Raw genomic sequence first — 16,853 nt, forward strand, 5'->3', positions numbered from 1 at the left:
CAGAGGAGTAATGATCTAAAAGACAAGAATTTTTTGCAATTTATTAAAGATAAGGCATGAATGACTCAGTGTATATGTTGTTCTTGTGAGGGGTTATTTTTCGGACACTCTGTAGTTAACTTTAATGTAAGCAAAATTAAATAGAAATTCCAGAATAATTAAATTAGAAAATCCAAAAATAGGATGATTCTAAATTATAATTTTCAATTAATATTAAATAATTAGATGTTTTACCAAATTTATTACGTACATAATAATGCCTATTAAATTACATATACATATTTTTAAAAGTACATAAAATTTTACTTCACTAATAACTTCTAATTTTTTTTTATTGTTATTATTGAATTATCAGTTCTTGTAAATTTTTTTTACAATCACAGGTTAATTAATAAATCAATATATTTAAATTAAATTTCCCCTTCTAAGATCCAAATATTTTATTAATTAAAATTTCATTTGACTATAACTCTGGAACCAATGAAAATAGGTACTTATATTGTTAAATAATGTTCTCAATGAGGGCTATTACTGTAGTTAAAAAAGTCCAAAATCCAAATTTTGTTTGGATTTTGGGCTTTTTTGGACAATTTTCGTTCAGTCGATAGTAATCAAGGAGGTGCACAACTAGATGTTACAAAAGTCCTAAATCCAAAATTTCAACATCCTACAACTAATTGTTTTTGAGTTAGGCGAGATAAATACATACATATGTACAGATGTCATGCCGAAACTAGTCAAAATGGATTCAGTGATGACCAAAATGAATATTTTTGTTGAAATCTGATAGCCAAAATTTTTCATGATCACAATACTTCCTTTACTTCATACAAGGAGTAAAACTTTAATCGGAGAAATTCAAAATTTAAAAGCTGGTGTTCTATTAGGAATCAATCTCAGTTGTACTTAACCCCCAAACATGACTTAAAAGCAAACTGCCCCTACTCTTTCCAACTTTTGGAAATGAGGTTGCCCTCCCATGATTTTATAAAAAATTAATAGCATCAACACTCTGATACATGAATGTCTAAATAGATTTCATGATATTAAGAAAGACTATAGCATCTAAGAACAAAAAGCATTTTGCCGTTTTGAACCCAGGCGTCCTCAAAACATATTGAATATGTTAACCCACTATAATATTTTGTAATATTTTTATACTGTTAATACAATAACCGATAGAATAATATTATGTTCATGCTCCACAATAATAGGAAATTATTATTATTATTATTATTATTATAACCAGGTAAATAAAATAATTAACAGAAAACATAACATAAATTCATAAAATAATAATTTTGTTAGCATACTTTTATTAATGCACAATAAATAACGTGATAAATTAAACACTACAGTCGAATATCAAATTCTTTTCCCCAGTCTCAATTAAGTTATATAAAAAAATTAATGGAAAAAATATATATTTCAGTTAATAAACATAATCTAATTTCAATCTGATGTAGATGTTGCAGGAGTAGCAGCTGATGCATCAGCTTGTTCTGTTTCTTTATAATGGCGATATTCTGGTTTTAATTCCCACATATTCTTGTGAGGATTTTTTAAATTATAGTTGCAAACCTCTTTCAGTATTTCCTTCAGATAAACCTGTAAAAAATTCAATATGAAAATTTTTTACATTTCAATTAAATTTTATTACTACACTAGCAGACCCGGCAATGCTTCACTATTGCTAGATTTGAGTATATATATATAAATATTATGGAACTTCACAAAAAATTTAACCTTCCCTTTTACCCTTCCCATTTTCATGTTTACCATATTCCCTTTTCTTTTTCCCAATTTCCCTTTCACCAATTGTCTCCCACATTTCCTTTCCTTCCCCCATCTCTGTTTCCCTATGTCCCCTCCCTCTTCATCATTTCCCCATTATTTTTTCTCCTTTCCCCCTTCAATTTCCTTTTCCTGTTTTTCGTTTTCCCCTTTTCTGATTTTTCCCTTTTTCCTCGCACATAAATCAGCCCAGTAGTTTTTTAGTCTATAGCAGATACACATATCAGAAACACTGAAATAGAATCGTAAAATATTTAGTATAGCATGTGTTGCTTTTACACCCAACAGATAGCGCTGTTTTTAAAAAAAAAAAACAGGTTTTTACATGTCACAGGTGTGACATCTTAGGTATATAAAAACATGTGCGTATTCGAGTGCAACATTGTGGAGATTCTCAATCCAAGAACTTTTAGAGATTTAAGATTTTGAACAAACAAATATTTACATTTTTAGGCCCAGGACTGATTATATAAGTTATCCTGAGAGTAAGCTCTTGAAGGGCTATTAAAAAGAGATCTAAAAAATAATTTAAATTATCCTGCTTTGAAGTACACACACATCTTACTCTTAATTTTCTACATAGTTCCCACCATTTTTAAGGAATTATTCATAATGGGGCATCAGAAGTTGTATTCCTTCATGAAAGGGATGCAACTTCTTGGAAGCACGAAATTTTCCTGCTATAATATTACAAGCAGTACAAATAAAATAAAATTTATTCTAAAAACAATTCCCAAATCTGAGAAGCAAGAGGAATTCAGTAATTTGTACAACAGATTATTTAATTTTTTCACAAATTATGAAATCATTACTCAAGTTTAAGATTTGAAAATAAATTTGGTATGAGTGTCTCTCTCTCTCTATCTAGAATATATTAACATCACAACCAGCTGGAGAATTGAAAATGCGTTGAACTACTCATCAGCCAAGAGCCTCAAGGCAAAGTCGAGGCACTTATTCAAGAAATTTGACTAACTATTAACAGAGAAATCTTTGAAAAAATTTTAACAGATGTTGGAACTACAGAAACTATGAGTGATACGATAGGGTTTCCCACTTTTTGCAGCCTTAATGTAAAGAAATAGATTGCTTGCTGCCATAAAACTTCTGCAGTAGTATGAAAAGATTATAGGCAGATTTTTCATTAATCTTTCAGAAACAAGGGTGTACAATTTTATCTCAAAATCAAAAGAAGCAAGTGTGCATGGCAATCTTAAATTTTACTTCCATTATGGAAAGTAAAAACCATATCTTTATTTGGGGAGAAAATAACATCTTCTTCTTAAATGAGATATAACATTGATACTTTTTCTTGTATAACTACTGCTACGCAGTATTCCATTACGATTTTAAAAAAATTACATAAAACTTGTGATTTGTTTCAAGAAAAAGGAAAGTCTGTTCTCTTTTTTCCTACAAGCCATTTAAGGAGGTTTTAGGAAGGAAAAATTGAGCAAAGATGATTTAACATGCAACCAAAAGATACACTTTTAGGATTAAAATGATTCTTCAGTGTCAGAACAAATGTGCTGCAGTGGAAAGAGACAATACTAAGGAAAATGTCAAAATCACTTCATTTAAATCAAAAAATAATATTTATGAAATTACAGCTAATATTCAAACCCAGTTAGTAAAACAATCTTCCAAAAATTATATATTCAGATTATAACAGTTAAGAATAGTAAATTTGAAGATGTTTAACTTCACATTAAAATCACCATACTTACGATCGGTTGCCTAGTTTTCTTAACTAAATCCTTTATATTATAATACTGATGTTTTTCAAATGCAGCAAATAACATTTCAAGTACAACGTCTTTATCATCACGAGCCTTTTTGCCTTCGGATTTCTTCTTTTCATCATACTCAATCTGAAGCAAATGTAATTATAAAAAAGCTAATAAATAAAACAAATAATTTTCCAATATTTTTCTTTTTAACTAAACATCTAATTTATATTAATTAAGAAAGGTGGTTAAAGATATAATCCCACAGAGATTTTGGAAAATAAATCACATAACTGCAAAGATGCTTAAATAAGAACACAACTCAAATTTTGATATATTTAAACTACTTTTTCAAAATAGATATGTATGTAATTCTTCCTATCTAAATAAAAGTTTTTATCTATTCATGAAATTTGTATCACTTTTTGAAATTTTTTGCTAATTTATCAGAAGCATTTCTTCTTTTTTTGTTTTTAATGAATGAACTAGATGTTTTTATAATCACAAATAAATTGTTGGCTCTATTACAGTTTAATTCACGAATTTAATTCTCCTGAAAAGTAGTTTTGGTATAAAAGTAGATGTATATTTGAGGTGATAAAAAAAATAATGTAATAAAAAAGAAAAATTTTCTTCTTGTCAAAGAAAATTTACTTATTCTAATTTACTACGTCACCTGAAGATTTTTTTGAGAAGTTGGTTTTGGGTAAAAATTCAACAGTTATAGAACAATTTTTTGTTGCTATTTATTAGAGGGAAACCAGTAGATAACATAAAAATATAGGTCTTAAGAACTTTTAAATATTTAAAAATATCTATTTTGACAATTTCATTGTCCAGAAACAGTGGCGGCTCACGTATAGGCACTGTGAAACTACAGCACCCCCTATTTTCACTTGATATTATCGATAACGTCAGTAGCCATCCCCCAGTTTTTAAATAAGATATAAACATCTTTGTATGGAACTGTGCACATCACAGTTCCAGTGGCATGATGTTTGGCTGTTCTGCTCATGCGCACATAGGAAGCTGCATGCGAGTCTGCAAGGGAGAGAGAGTGCCGAACCTAATGTGCTGATAGAAGGTATTAAGGTATTTTTTTTGCTCCGTGTGTGTATGGGATGCTCCTTGTTCATTCCCTTTTCTAGTTCAGTTGGTGGAAGGAATATGAAAGTGGTTTAATTGCTTTTTCAGTAGTGATCAGAAGATGGCGGAAAGCAAGGACTCTTTCTTTGCCAAATCTATCCAAAAACACGCTGGTAGTATTATCTAATAATACTTCTGATCTTTGAAAATATTATCTGTTTTGACATTTTATTGTTTATTTGGTTAAACCGAAAACAGTGTACCATATTCTTGATAAAGAATACGTGATACAGAATTATCACATGTGATAAAGTTTAGAATTAGATTATCCTAAAGAATCAAATAGATTAGCTGGAATCTATTCCAGCTAATTTCTTTTTTTTTGGTTCTGCTATTTTACAGAAAACTTTAACCATGGCCTTGAAAAGACCCAGAAAAAAATTTTCTGCACCTTCACTAATTTCAGGTATGAGCTGCCACTGGTCCAGAATATCACGAAATACATCTAACATAATGTAAACAAATTTTTATTCGACATGCCACTTACAATTTGTACAATTCCATACTAATGACATCAAATATTCTAATGTGTTTTTTAAAATAATAAATATACTCGAGAACTTAACAAATAAGCAAGAATACAAAAAATATTTTAAAAATATAACCCGAATCATCTACTACAGAAATTATGGCAAATGGAGATTCAAATTTTTTCACGATTCAAAATAAAGTGCAAACATACGAACAAAATCACCAATAAGAGAATTAAAACTGTTATTTGTAATTGGCATGATCTGTAAACTTAGTGTGCTTTAATAGTTACTTTTTCTAAAGAAAAATATAGTTTATAGAAACAAAACAGTTTTCTTTTACTTTTAATTTACCTAATTTTTTAAATCAAAATTCATTGGCACTATAATACAATCACTTAAAGGTATACAAATGTACAATATAAAAACCACCATAACTAAAATAGCTCCATTATACCATATTTTTCATCAGCAAACAAAACAAAAAAAAGAAATCAAAAAAATCTAATGTTAATTTAAAAATCTTATATTATACTAAAAATTAATGAGATACTTACATTATTTTTATGATCTGACACTGGTTTATAATTATGAACAATTCTATCTAACTGTTTAACTTGTCTTGTTGGTAATGATGCTTTTTTGATCGATTCAAATTTTAATTTCATATAGCAACTATCAGCTGTTTAAAATAAAATAAAAATCATATTAATGAAAAAATATATATACATCGTTAAAACAAATAATATAAAATTTAACATTTTGTTAAAAAAAAAAATACACAAAAATGTATCGTGTAGAAAAAAGAATAGAAAAGAAGGAAAAAAGAATCTACTTCACCTTACTTTATACAGTCCTTAGCAGAAATTGTTGATGTGAATAGGTATTATGCGTGATATAAATTACAATACCACTAGTATTATTTTTAAATAAATTAGCAGGACTAAGTACAGTGCTACAAAAGATAACAGAACTGTATATTATACTAAAATGATAAAAAAGCTGGAACAGATTCCATTAGCAATAAGCTTCAAATTTTAAGGTGACACCTGTACCAAAAAATTAAACATACGATAGGGATAACACTACTGACAGCTGGATGATAAGCAATCATGAAAATGATGCTCTTTGATAAAAGCAAAACAAGTATAAACAGTATTTTTAATAATACATGTCATTGCCAAGATGAAATGCTACACATTGAAGTTGGTGTGGGATATATCACTACAGAATTAATTACTCATACAGTATATAACAATAATGTTATTTATTTGGTTATTCATTCATTTATATAGCAACAAGCTCATACCCAACAGTTACTGATGTATAATGAATTTTATCCTCCAGATGAACAACAGAAACGCTACCAATCCACCATGGAGATTAGCATTTTTCATTAAACAACAATTAAGGATTTTTTTTCTCATTATTGTTTAGTTACTTCTGCAGTAGTTTCTCATATTTTACTTGATTAATTTAAGAATTTATTTCCCTAATTAGAAAAATATTCATGGAGTAACAGTGCTAGCAGCTTCCTTCAGTAGATTTATTATACAATTTTTATTAAGCAACTAATGTTATATTAATAAATTACAATAATTACTTACTGGACATATTTTAAAATATGCACTAACATACCTTGTTGATGGCAAAACTTTCCCTTCTCATTATACAACTATAAATACTATTCTAATTTTAATTAAAGTCTAAATTTTAAATTGCAGAATAAATATTAAAATTAAATTGACTACTATGAATTCTGCATTTAAAATAAATAATTCATAAACGTTAAAATTTTACACTAAAGTAATTTCTCAAAAGCACTGTTGTTTTTAACCCTATAATGAAAATGTAGTATTTTATACTTCTTGTTCTATATGACTTTTTTGTCATGGGAAAGAAAAGAAAACCAAAACCTAAATGTAGAACTGTAGTAAAAAATTAGTTATATATATATTTATATATGTATAAAAAATTTATATTTGTTATATTACAAATATATATAAATTGTTCAAATGTTAGGCAAAGGTAGCAATAAATATTTTTTTTTTTACAACCAAAATTAACTAAGCATTTTTTTAGGAAATTATGTTCTTCTATCTTAATCATAGAAGCTATTAGATGACACAACCATATGCTCAGAACAAAAAAGCATTTACTTAAATTTTATCTGAAATGTTACTGACTGTAAAAAATAGTACAATAAAATACTATACAGTACAACAGTTAATAAGCAGCGACAAAAGTTTTTGTGCCTATCAAACAAATGGAACCTAGAAATGAACTTCTTCAGCAATGGATATCAGTACAAACTATAAGACCAGACAATGGCCGCTGATTTTGGAGAGTTCACTTGACAGAAGATTAAGTAGTAAGAAAAGAAAATGCAATGATCGCTTACCATATGGCCTACACTCCAATTTCTGCACAACCTTACCCTCTAGACTAAGTTTTTCTGACTCAGGAACTACAGAATCAGTATTTGAATTAGCTAGAAACAAGGAAAATAATTCATATGTATACATAAATAATTAACTTTAAACTAGCAACAAATTTTTATTTATCACTAATTTACTACACATTTTTACATTACTGGTAGACAGAATTTTTTAAATGTGTAGATATAAAACTTTTAATTTGTTCTAAATTTACTTTATTTTTTGAAGCAAAATCACGCAAAGACGGAAACATTTCTAAAGATTCCTTTCTTAAATTCTCCCTCCACATCACGACTTTCTTTTGAAATGCAGTTATTGTTAAAATGTCGCCCTTTCCTTGAAGTGACAAATTCAACTTGTTTACTTTTTCAAAAATATTAATTTTTTTTTGTCTTCAGTAATTTGACTGGTTTGATGCAGCTCTCCAAGATTCCCTATCTAGTGCTAGTCGTTTCATTTCAGTATACCCTCTACATCCTACATCCCTAACAATTTGTTTTACATATTCCAAACGTGGCCTGCCTACACAATTTTTTCCTTCTGCCTGTCCTTCCAATATTAAAGCGACTATTCCATGGTGCCTTTGTATGTGGCCTATAAGTCTGTCTCTTCTTTTAACTATATTTTTCCAAATGCTTCTTTCTTCATCTATTTGCCGCAATACCTCTTCATTTGTCACTTTATCCACCCATCTGAATTTTAACATTCTCCTATAGCACCGCATTTCAAAAGCTTCTAATCTTTTCTTCTCAGATACTCCGATTGTCCAAGTTTCACTTCCATATAAAGCGACACTCCGAACATATACTTTCAAAAATCTTTTCCCGATATTTAAATTAATTTTTGATATTGTTTCTTCTAAATCCTTTTTACTCTCGGCTAGAATTACTATATCATCAGCAAATCGTAGCATCTTTATCTTTTCACTTTGTACAGTTACTCCGAATCTAAATTGTTCTTTAACATCATTAACTGCTAGTTCCATATAAAGATTAAAAAGTAACGGAGATAGGGAACATCCTTGTCGGACTCCCTTTCTTATTATGGCTTCTTTCTTATGTTCTTCAATTATTACTGTTGCTGTTTGGTTCCTGTACATACTAGCAATTGTTCTTCTATCTCTGTATTCGAACCCTAATTTTTTTTAAATGCTGAACATTTTATTCCAGTCTACGTTATCGAATGCCTTTTCTAGGTCTATAAACGCCAAGTATGTTGGTTTGTTTTTCTTTAATCTTCCTTCTACTATTAATCTGAGGCCTAAAATTGCTTTCCTTGTTTTTCCCTATACTTTTCCTGAAACAAATTGGTCTTCTCCTAACACTTCTTCCACTCTCCTCTCAATTCTTCTGTATAGAATTCTAGTTAAGATTTTTGATGCACGACTAGTTAAACTAATTGTTCTGTATTCTTCACATTTATCTGCCCCTGCTTTCTTTGGTATCATGACTATAACACTTTTTTTGAAGTCTGACGGAAATTCCCCTTTTTCATAAATATTACGCACCAGTTTGTATAATCTATCAATCGCTTCCTCACCTGCACTGCGCAGTAATTCTACAGGTATTCCGTCTATTCCAGGAGCCTTTCTGCCATTTAAATCTTTTAATGTTCTCTTAAATTCAGATCTCAGTATTGTTTCTCCCATTTCATCCTCCTCAACTTCCTCTTCTTCCTCTATAACACCATTTTCTAATTCATTTCCTCCGTATAACTCTTCAATATATTCCACCCATCTATCGACTTTACCTTTCGTATTATATATTGGTGTACCATCTTTGTTTAACACATTATTAGATTTTAATTTATGTACCCCAAAATTTTCCTTAACTTTCCTGTATGCTCTGTCTATTTTACCAATGTTCATTTCTCTTTCCACTTCTGAACACTTTTCTTTAATCCACTCTTCTTCCGCCAGTTTGCACTTCCTGTTTATAGCATTTCTTAATTGCCGATAGTTCCTTTTACTTTCTTCATCACTAGCATTCTTATATTTTCTACGTTCATCCATCAGCTAAAATATTAAAAAAAATAAATAAATAAAATAAATATAAAAAAAATAAATATTAAAAACATTCAGCTAAAAATATTAACTAAGTAATAAACTATCAACAGCCGCTTATTTTCACTGAAAAAGCAGGCAAACTTTGAACTCTTTATCTTTGTCCAAAAGAAAAATGAATAATTCATCTTTCAGATGATATAATGATTAATCCTCCGAATATAGAAATATTTAAAACCAGATTTGAAGAAAAGCAGTTTGCTCAATCCTGAGATATAGAGCCAAAAGCAGTACGATGTAACATTCTGATAAGAATGTAATGAACTGCTTGTTTCTGAAAAGAAACAAGTAGTTTCTTGTTGACTGTTCAGAGGTATCTTGCCTCCAAAGCAGACCGCCTTGCTTTCCATAAAAGTCTTCATGCACATGTGCTTTAAAGGCGGTGCATTTATGATGAGATATCCAGATGCCAGTGAAACCAGACACAGCATCCAATGAGAGAACCTCACACTCACATGATCTTGCAAGTGATAGTGAGCCTACTTCTTTGGTGTACCTTTAAGTATCACTTGTACCCCTTGGGATACGTATATCGCACTTTGGAGACCACTGGTCTAGAACAGAAAACATATGTATGTATGCATATCGCACTGCTTTTAGCCTTATATCAAAAGATTAAACAAACTGATTTTCTTCAAATCTGGCTCAAATATTTTTATATATGGGGCATTGATCATATTAATTATTTTTCAAAACTAGATGCAGGAGCGGAAGATATTGTAAAAAAAAAAAAATCAATTTCAATTTTCTTCAGAGGCATTTTAGAGAAAACTTTATTAAAACGAATTTATTTCCTACAATATGTATATACAATAATTACAATAAGTTTTTTTTTCAAAAAATTAAACTCGAACTCTTAAAATTGAAATATATGTTTTTTGTTCTTTTGCTTTATCTCCCTTTGGATTTAATATTAAAAAAAAAAAATTTCTGAGCTTATACTCCATATATATAGTTATCAAGAAATGTCTACAATTTTTTTTAAATTAACACCTGAAACCTAAAATGTAGGAAGATTTTCTTATTTTAACCTTTATTTGAGGTGTTAAATTTAGAGAAAACCTTACTACAGCAATTTTTTAAGCTTACCTGCACATGAATATTTTTGAAAAAACTTTCAAAAATAATTTTTTTTTTTTTTGTTTAACTCTCCTGGCAAAGGAGAAAATCATGCAATATTTTGCCAGTTTTTTCTCACAACTTAACTCAATTTGAAAAGTATAAATGACATATACTATTAAAACCATACATATTACACCCAATTAATTATACAATAAAATCTCAAAGCAGAAACTTTTCTTCCAAATCATTTCACAAAATTGAACTTGACTAGGTAACAAGCACAATATATTATTATCAAAGACAAAGATAAATAAAAACTGACTAAAAAAGCTAAAATAATAATAAACAATCACATTTTTAAATTCTGACTTTTAGAAGTTGAACTTAAAAGCCAAATGATTTACTTTTTATATCACCTAACACCTACACCTTTGTATCCATCATGAGATAAATTACACCTGTAATATTATCACGTATAACAACATTACTTATCTATAGTGAACAATGAAGAATTAATTTCAAAATGATTATAAGCTGCCTAACATTAATAATAATCATTAAAACATCAGCAAAATCAAATTTAACAAAGAGAATAAAACTTAACCGCAAACAAAACTAATTGTTTTTCCTGTAATAATTAATACATTCTCACTATAAAGACAATTAAAGTAACAAATGTAATTACTCACGAGAATAATGTGAAAAAACTCCAAGCATCTGTCTAGTTACTAACGAAACATCTAAGCGATGATCCCGAGGTATATTTTCTTCACCAGGCTCACGTAAACATAAGACAGATTCTGAAAGATTTAATGACACTTGAGCTTTTTGGCCTGGATTTCTGTAACACAGAACTTTTTAGTGTATTTTATTAATTATTATAATCAATATTATTAATCTAGGAGGAGGCCACAAAACTATGTTTAGCTCTTCCTTCATGAAAGCTGCATATAACAAAACAGTATTAAATGTGCAAAATAAGATATATACAATAGATTTAATATAAAAAGTGTACCTGATTATTTCATTTTTGGATTTTACAAATCAAAATAACAAAAAAGATTACAATATCAGAATAGAAAAGTATTATAATATTTGGTACATATGTTTAAACCAGTTTTCGCAAATAAATAAAACAATTTTAGTTTCAACAAATTTTCAAATTTCAAAATGGCGGCCATGAAAATGTTTACATCTTTTATATCTCAGTAACTAATAATTTTATTAAAATATGTTAAGGAATGAGCCTAACCATATTAAAAAATATGTTAAAATGTTAAGCCTTTTTATTTTAAACAACGTAACATCTTATTTTCAAAAATCTGTCAATAAATGACAAAGATATTGCAGAAAATTAATGAAATTTCTCAGCCAGATTTCATTCCCACCATCACCACCAATAAAAAATTACTAAAACTGGAAGAATTAAAATAAATAACGGTTAATAATTCAATAAATAACAAAATAAATTAAAATTAGCAACATTGTTGTATAGCTTTAAAAATGAAACAAAGTTTCATTACAGATGCCATACTGAATACTATATTAAGGTAATAAGTACTTTCTTTTTTCTTTTTAGCCTCCGAACCATCATATGGTATTACTTCAGACGATGATATGTATGAATGTAAATGAAGTACAGTACTGTACAGTCTCAGATCAACCATTCCTGAGACGTGTGGTTAATTGAAATCCAACCACCCAAGAACACCAGTATCCAAGATTTAGTATTCAAATCCCTATAAAAGTTACTGTGTCTTTTCTAGGATTTGAACCTTACAACTCTCAACTTCAAAATCAGCTGATTTACGATGATGAGTTCACCACTAGACCAGCCCGGTGGATTAGTACTAAAAAACAGTAATCGGTTATCTTTACACTATTAATTTGCTTGATTTTTATTTTCACGGTTAGCATACTTGCGTTTTACTTTTTTAAATGGAAAATATACATTATACATCTCATAATGAAATGGCACTTATACAGCTTATATTCAGGCTAGCAGACTGCAATTTAAGTGAAGTACTCTGCCAATAAACAGAAAATTTTCTTATTTTTCATTGGCCATTTGCCAATTGAAATTTTTTTTTAATTCTGCACGAAAGGTTTAGAAAAATTTGAAACTTTTCTTCTAGAATTCATGATGGAAGACATGAAGCACATGAATACTGGGGAGTTGAAAGATCAGGTGTTAGATCAGGAGCAAAATCCAGAGAGCAGTACAAGTGTTGTGTTATACCAACAAGTTGCTTGTCATACAACTGGATAATTCTGTGAAGCTAACAGCTGTATTCAAATCATCCAAAAAGCAAGACTGCAATTAATAAAAATGACATCATTCAACAAAAGCATTTTGCAAGATAATTTATAAAACTGTTAACTAATCTGTAATAATGTTCACTGATGAAGCTGGATTCAATCAAAATTATATCACCTTTGGGTACAATAAAATCTTCATACCGTCAAAGTTTCAGGCAATAATTTTTAATAAATGTTTCGCAAAATAAAATTGACTGTTAAGCCATGAATAATAAACCATTAAGCCATGTATAATTGATCCATGAAGCCCATCTGAATAGGATAAGTTATTTTTAATTCCTAGAAAACATTCCATTGAATTATTTTGATGGAGTTTCTCTTATAACTTAGGAATAACATATGGTTCATCCACAATGGTACTCGACCACACTTCAGTATAAAAGTATTACTTCCCTGACAGATAGATTATCCAGCAGAAGAAATAGCTTGGCTCCAAAAATCACCTGATCAAAACCTTTGGGAAAGCAAAAAAAAAAATATGGTTCACAAGTTCATCAATAGCTCAGTGTTAAAGGTAATCAGCAAAGAATTGAAACGTGGCATTTGAAATACTAGAATTATAGTTCTAGGGATTTCTGAAAGAGTAATAAAATTGTTAAATTGTTAGCTACTACAGCATATGGCCACCGACTGGGACCAACTTCAACATTTACTCTGGAGAAATTGAAAGCAAAACCGGCATGCAATTATTTATATGTCTATTTAATGTTTATGTAGTTGCAATTCTGTTCAAATTTAAATCAATCTTCACTCTGTCATTGTTATAAGCACACTGTAATCTTCAGTTTGTCATTAATCTTCAAGCACATTATATAAAATGTCAGTAAATAAGTTTAATTAAGTATTTTATTTTATTTTTAAATAAATAAATAAAATGGCTGCCATTTTACAATATAAATAATATTTTACAAAATATGAAAAAAATTCAAACTTACACAAATTTAATGCTGGTGATAAAATTCTGCTAAACAATTACTTTATCAATTTTCTGGAATAACTCAGTCATTTGTTAACAGATTTTAAATCATTTTATGTTCAATTAAAGGCTTAATATTTTAGCTAACAAATGTTAAACTGACAACTACGAAGACATAAAAACTTTAAAAATTGACATGGCCAAAACTTTAAAATTTATGAACATATTTAAACCGTAATTTTTTCTTTATTAGAGTCAGTTGATCTAAACATCTGTACCAAATATTAAAGTGATTCTTCAATCTGATTTTGAGATAAAAAGTTTTCTTAAAAAAAAAACAAAATTAGAAAGGATAATAGGGAAGTAGAAATTTTTTACCATTTGTATAGGGGTATTGCATACTAAAATTTAGATCTTGTTATCCTGATCCTAAGCATATCTACTATAGTATATTAAAGTATAATAAAACAGAATTGTGTAATTGCTTAGAAATATCTTTAGCTTTTTGGGTCTACTGTTGGTAATGTTAACCCTGCCTAATACCACTTAAGAAAAATTTGAATGGTATCTGGCTATATAATTTTCTCAATTCATTTAACATGGCATTCCTTCTTCTTCTACAAGGCCTTCTACTTTAATATTAACCAGAATTGTGCAATGAAAAATCCAGAATTTCCCTTTCTCATAACTTATAAAAAACTACTTAATATTCTTTTCTTCTTTTTTCTAACACTGACTTGATTCTAGACATAGTCACCATTTTAAAAATGTAAACGTAAATGTAAAACCTTTCACTATGAACAAAATGATTAAAATTGGTCAACAAACAACTAAGTTATTGCAGAAAACTGATGATGAAAGCCATGACCCAACACAATGGAAATTGCACAGTACCAGGTGAAAAACCAATCAGAATGGGATTGCAAATAAAATGAATTTGCAGAAAACGGACAACTTAATTACATTATCTTTCTAACCTTTGAAATGATATATAAAATGAATTTTATAACAGATATTTTAATTTGAAAAGACGCTGATGTGAGAATATAACAGCAGAAAATTGTCAAAACAATGATTTATCTAATTTAATTATTTTGGTGAAAATGATCCAAATACTGTTTTATGTAAGTAAATTTCTATTTTTAGTATTAATAATGATTGACTTCTTAAAATAAAATGATTTAATTGCACAATACACATGGGATTTATCAGTTTTTGTCTGAACATTTATGTTTTATAACATTTAAACTGAAAAATGTTGCAGAATAGTTTTGGTTTATCTAACTTTTGACAAACTGGATTACATCTAGTCTAATCTACTCATGATAAAGGAGTATTATCTGTTTATTTTAGACTACTATCTTACAATCTTGAGCACAGAACAGTTGTTTAGGATCATTGTTATATTATGTTCAAGTCAAATTCCACAGTTCTTAGTATAACAATGTTTTAATCTATGAACAGAGTAAAGTTCAACGTAAAATTGTTTTGTTTGAATATTAATGTATCTTCAATAATAAAACATTTGGAATTAACTCATTTCATTCCAGTTTCCTATTCACAAATTTATTATTTTTTCTGCACTAATTGTTATCCCTCACTTATTCAATCTGTAAATTAGATAGTTGGCCTTGGACAAAGATTTGAATTTGCATATTATTTTTGTTTAAAATTAGAATTAATAGCTGTAACAGTCAAATCTATGATATATAATTTATTATAAACGTAACTTTGGATTAAGTCCAAAATTACTTTATTTTTTGGTTGATGTGTTTTCACAATATAGTTATTAAAAATGATAGTTAAATCAACTGGTTCAACCATATTTATGCAACAAAAAAGTGTTAATTTAATAAAGCATAGTCCTCATAAATAGATATATGTTCCTGAAAGCTTAAAAAACCAGTGACATTTTGAGATTACAAAAAATTTGGAAAATTTAAGCTATTATTTTTTCCCATCATTTTAAGGTATGGTGAGAATTTTCCTTATAGGAGACAAACTATTTTTAAAGTTGTCATTATAAATCAAGATAGTACTTTTTATTTCAGGAACCCTCTTCTTAACTCAAGAGATAAGCTTATTTTGTCTGTCTTAAGTTGATATTTTGTAATTCCGAATAAATTGTGAAAAAAAAACACCAAAAACTTCATTAAACTTAAAAACTTTCGAACAGGGCTGTATGAGTTAACACAAAATTATGAAAATAATATCTTAGATTTAAGGAAATTATACAAATTGAACAATAGCGATTAATTTGCTTAACAAATAAAAAAAAACCAGTTAAATATAGAATGAACTATACTGTTCGAATGTAATAAATAAAATAGTATTGATTGATATACCTACTTTGAAATTTTTAACTTTCCAACTTCTATGTTTCCCGGTGCCTTGTCCCATCTGTTGGCAATATATTTCGGAACCTAAAATTAAAAATAGTTAATATGGAGCTTAAATCACGCATAAAAAAACATATATTTCAGATTTCTTCCAAAATCCAACTAGTTTTAAGGGCAGACTGTAGAATAGATACGCAAATTGTACAATTTACCTTTACAAGCCAGACTCCTCTTCCAGAATTTAACAAGTCTAAGTCTCTATCTACATGTAACGACGATGAAGACATTATTTATTTTATACAAAAATAAAATACGCATTAACAGATAACAGTTAAAAACTAAAATAATCCACAGAAAATAAAAAAAATACAATAAGGCAAATTAACTTTATCACATCTCACTCGTCAGCTGACGTAGAATCCGTTAATAAATCACAATAGCAGCATGCCGTGTAGTACGTCATGATTTGTTTATTTCGCCAATGTGAAAACACAATACATTTTGTTTTGTAATTAAAGTAACATCCAGAACGATAATACATTAATTACTATTAACATTTAATACAGTATTAAAACTATAA

At 28.5% G+C, this 16,853-nt stretch overlaps 1 protein-coding gene across 1 annotated transcript; it reads right to left on the reverse strand.

The window, feature by feature from the left end:
- Window positions 1–1,280: 1,280 nt before the first annotated feature.
- Window positions 1,281–16,709, reverse strand: LOC142333019 (general transcription factor IIF subunit 2-like). Its single transcript, XM_075379795.1, has 7 exons — window positions 16,486–16,709; window positions 16,284–16,357; window positions 11,389–11,540; window positions 7,539–7,628; window positions 5,695–5,819; window positions 3,522–3,665; window positions 1,281–1,608 (listed from the first exon to the last, which is right to left on the reverse strand). The coding sequence occupies exons 1-7, from the start codon at window positions 16,558–16,560 to the stop codon at window positions 1,453–1,455; spliced, it is 816 nt and encodes a 271-aa protein (XP_075235910.1). The 5' UTR covers window positions 16,561–16,709; the 3' UTR covers window positions 1,281–1,452.
- Window positions 16,710–16,853: the final 144 nt, after the last annotated feature.

The sequence above is a fragment of the Lycorma delicatula genome, chromosome 12 (genome assembly GCF_047948215.1).
Source record: "Lycorma delicatula isolate Av1 chromosome 12, ASM4794821v1, whole genome shotgun sequence".
NCBI classification, from domain to species: domain Eukaryota; kingdom Metazoa; phylum Arthropoda; class Insecta; order Hemiptera; family Fulgoridae; genus Lycorma; species Lycorma delicatula.

What these genes read in the sequence shown, in the direction of transcription:
- LOC142333019 (XM_075379795.1), bottom strand. Translation starts at nt 16,560, where the DNA reads ATGTCTTCATCGTCGTTACATGTAGATAGAGACTTAGACTTGTTAAAT. An exon ending in ATTGGAGTGTAGGCCATATG is followed by an intron (nt 5,820 to 7,538) that starts GTAAGCGATCAT and finishes TATTTTAAACAG; the next exon opens with CTGATAGTTGCTATATGAAA. An exon ending in TGTCAGATCATAAAAATAAT is followed by an intron (nt 3,666 to 5,694) that starts GTAAGTATCTCA and finishes CATTTGCTTCAG; the next exon opens with ATTGAGTATGATGAAAAGAA.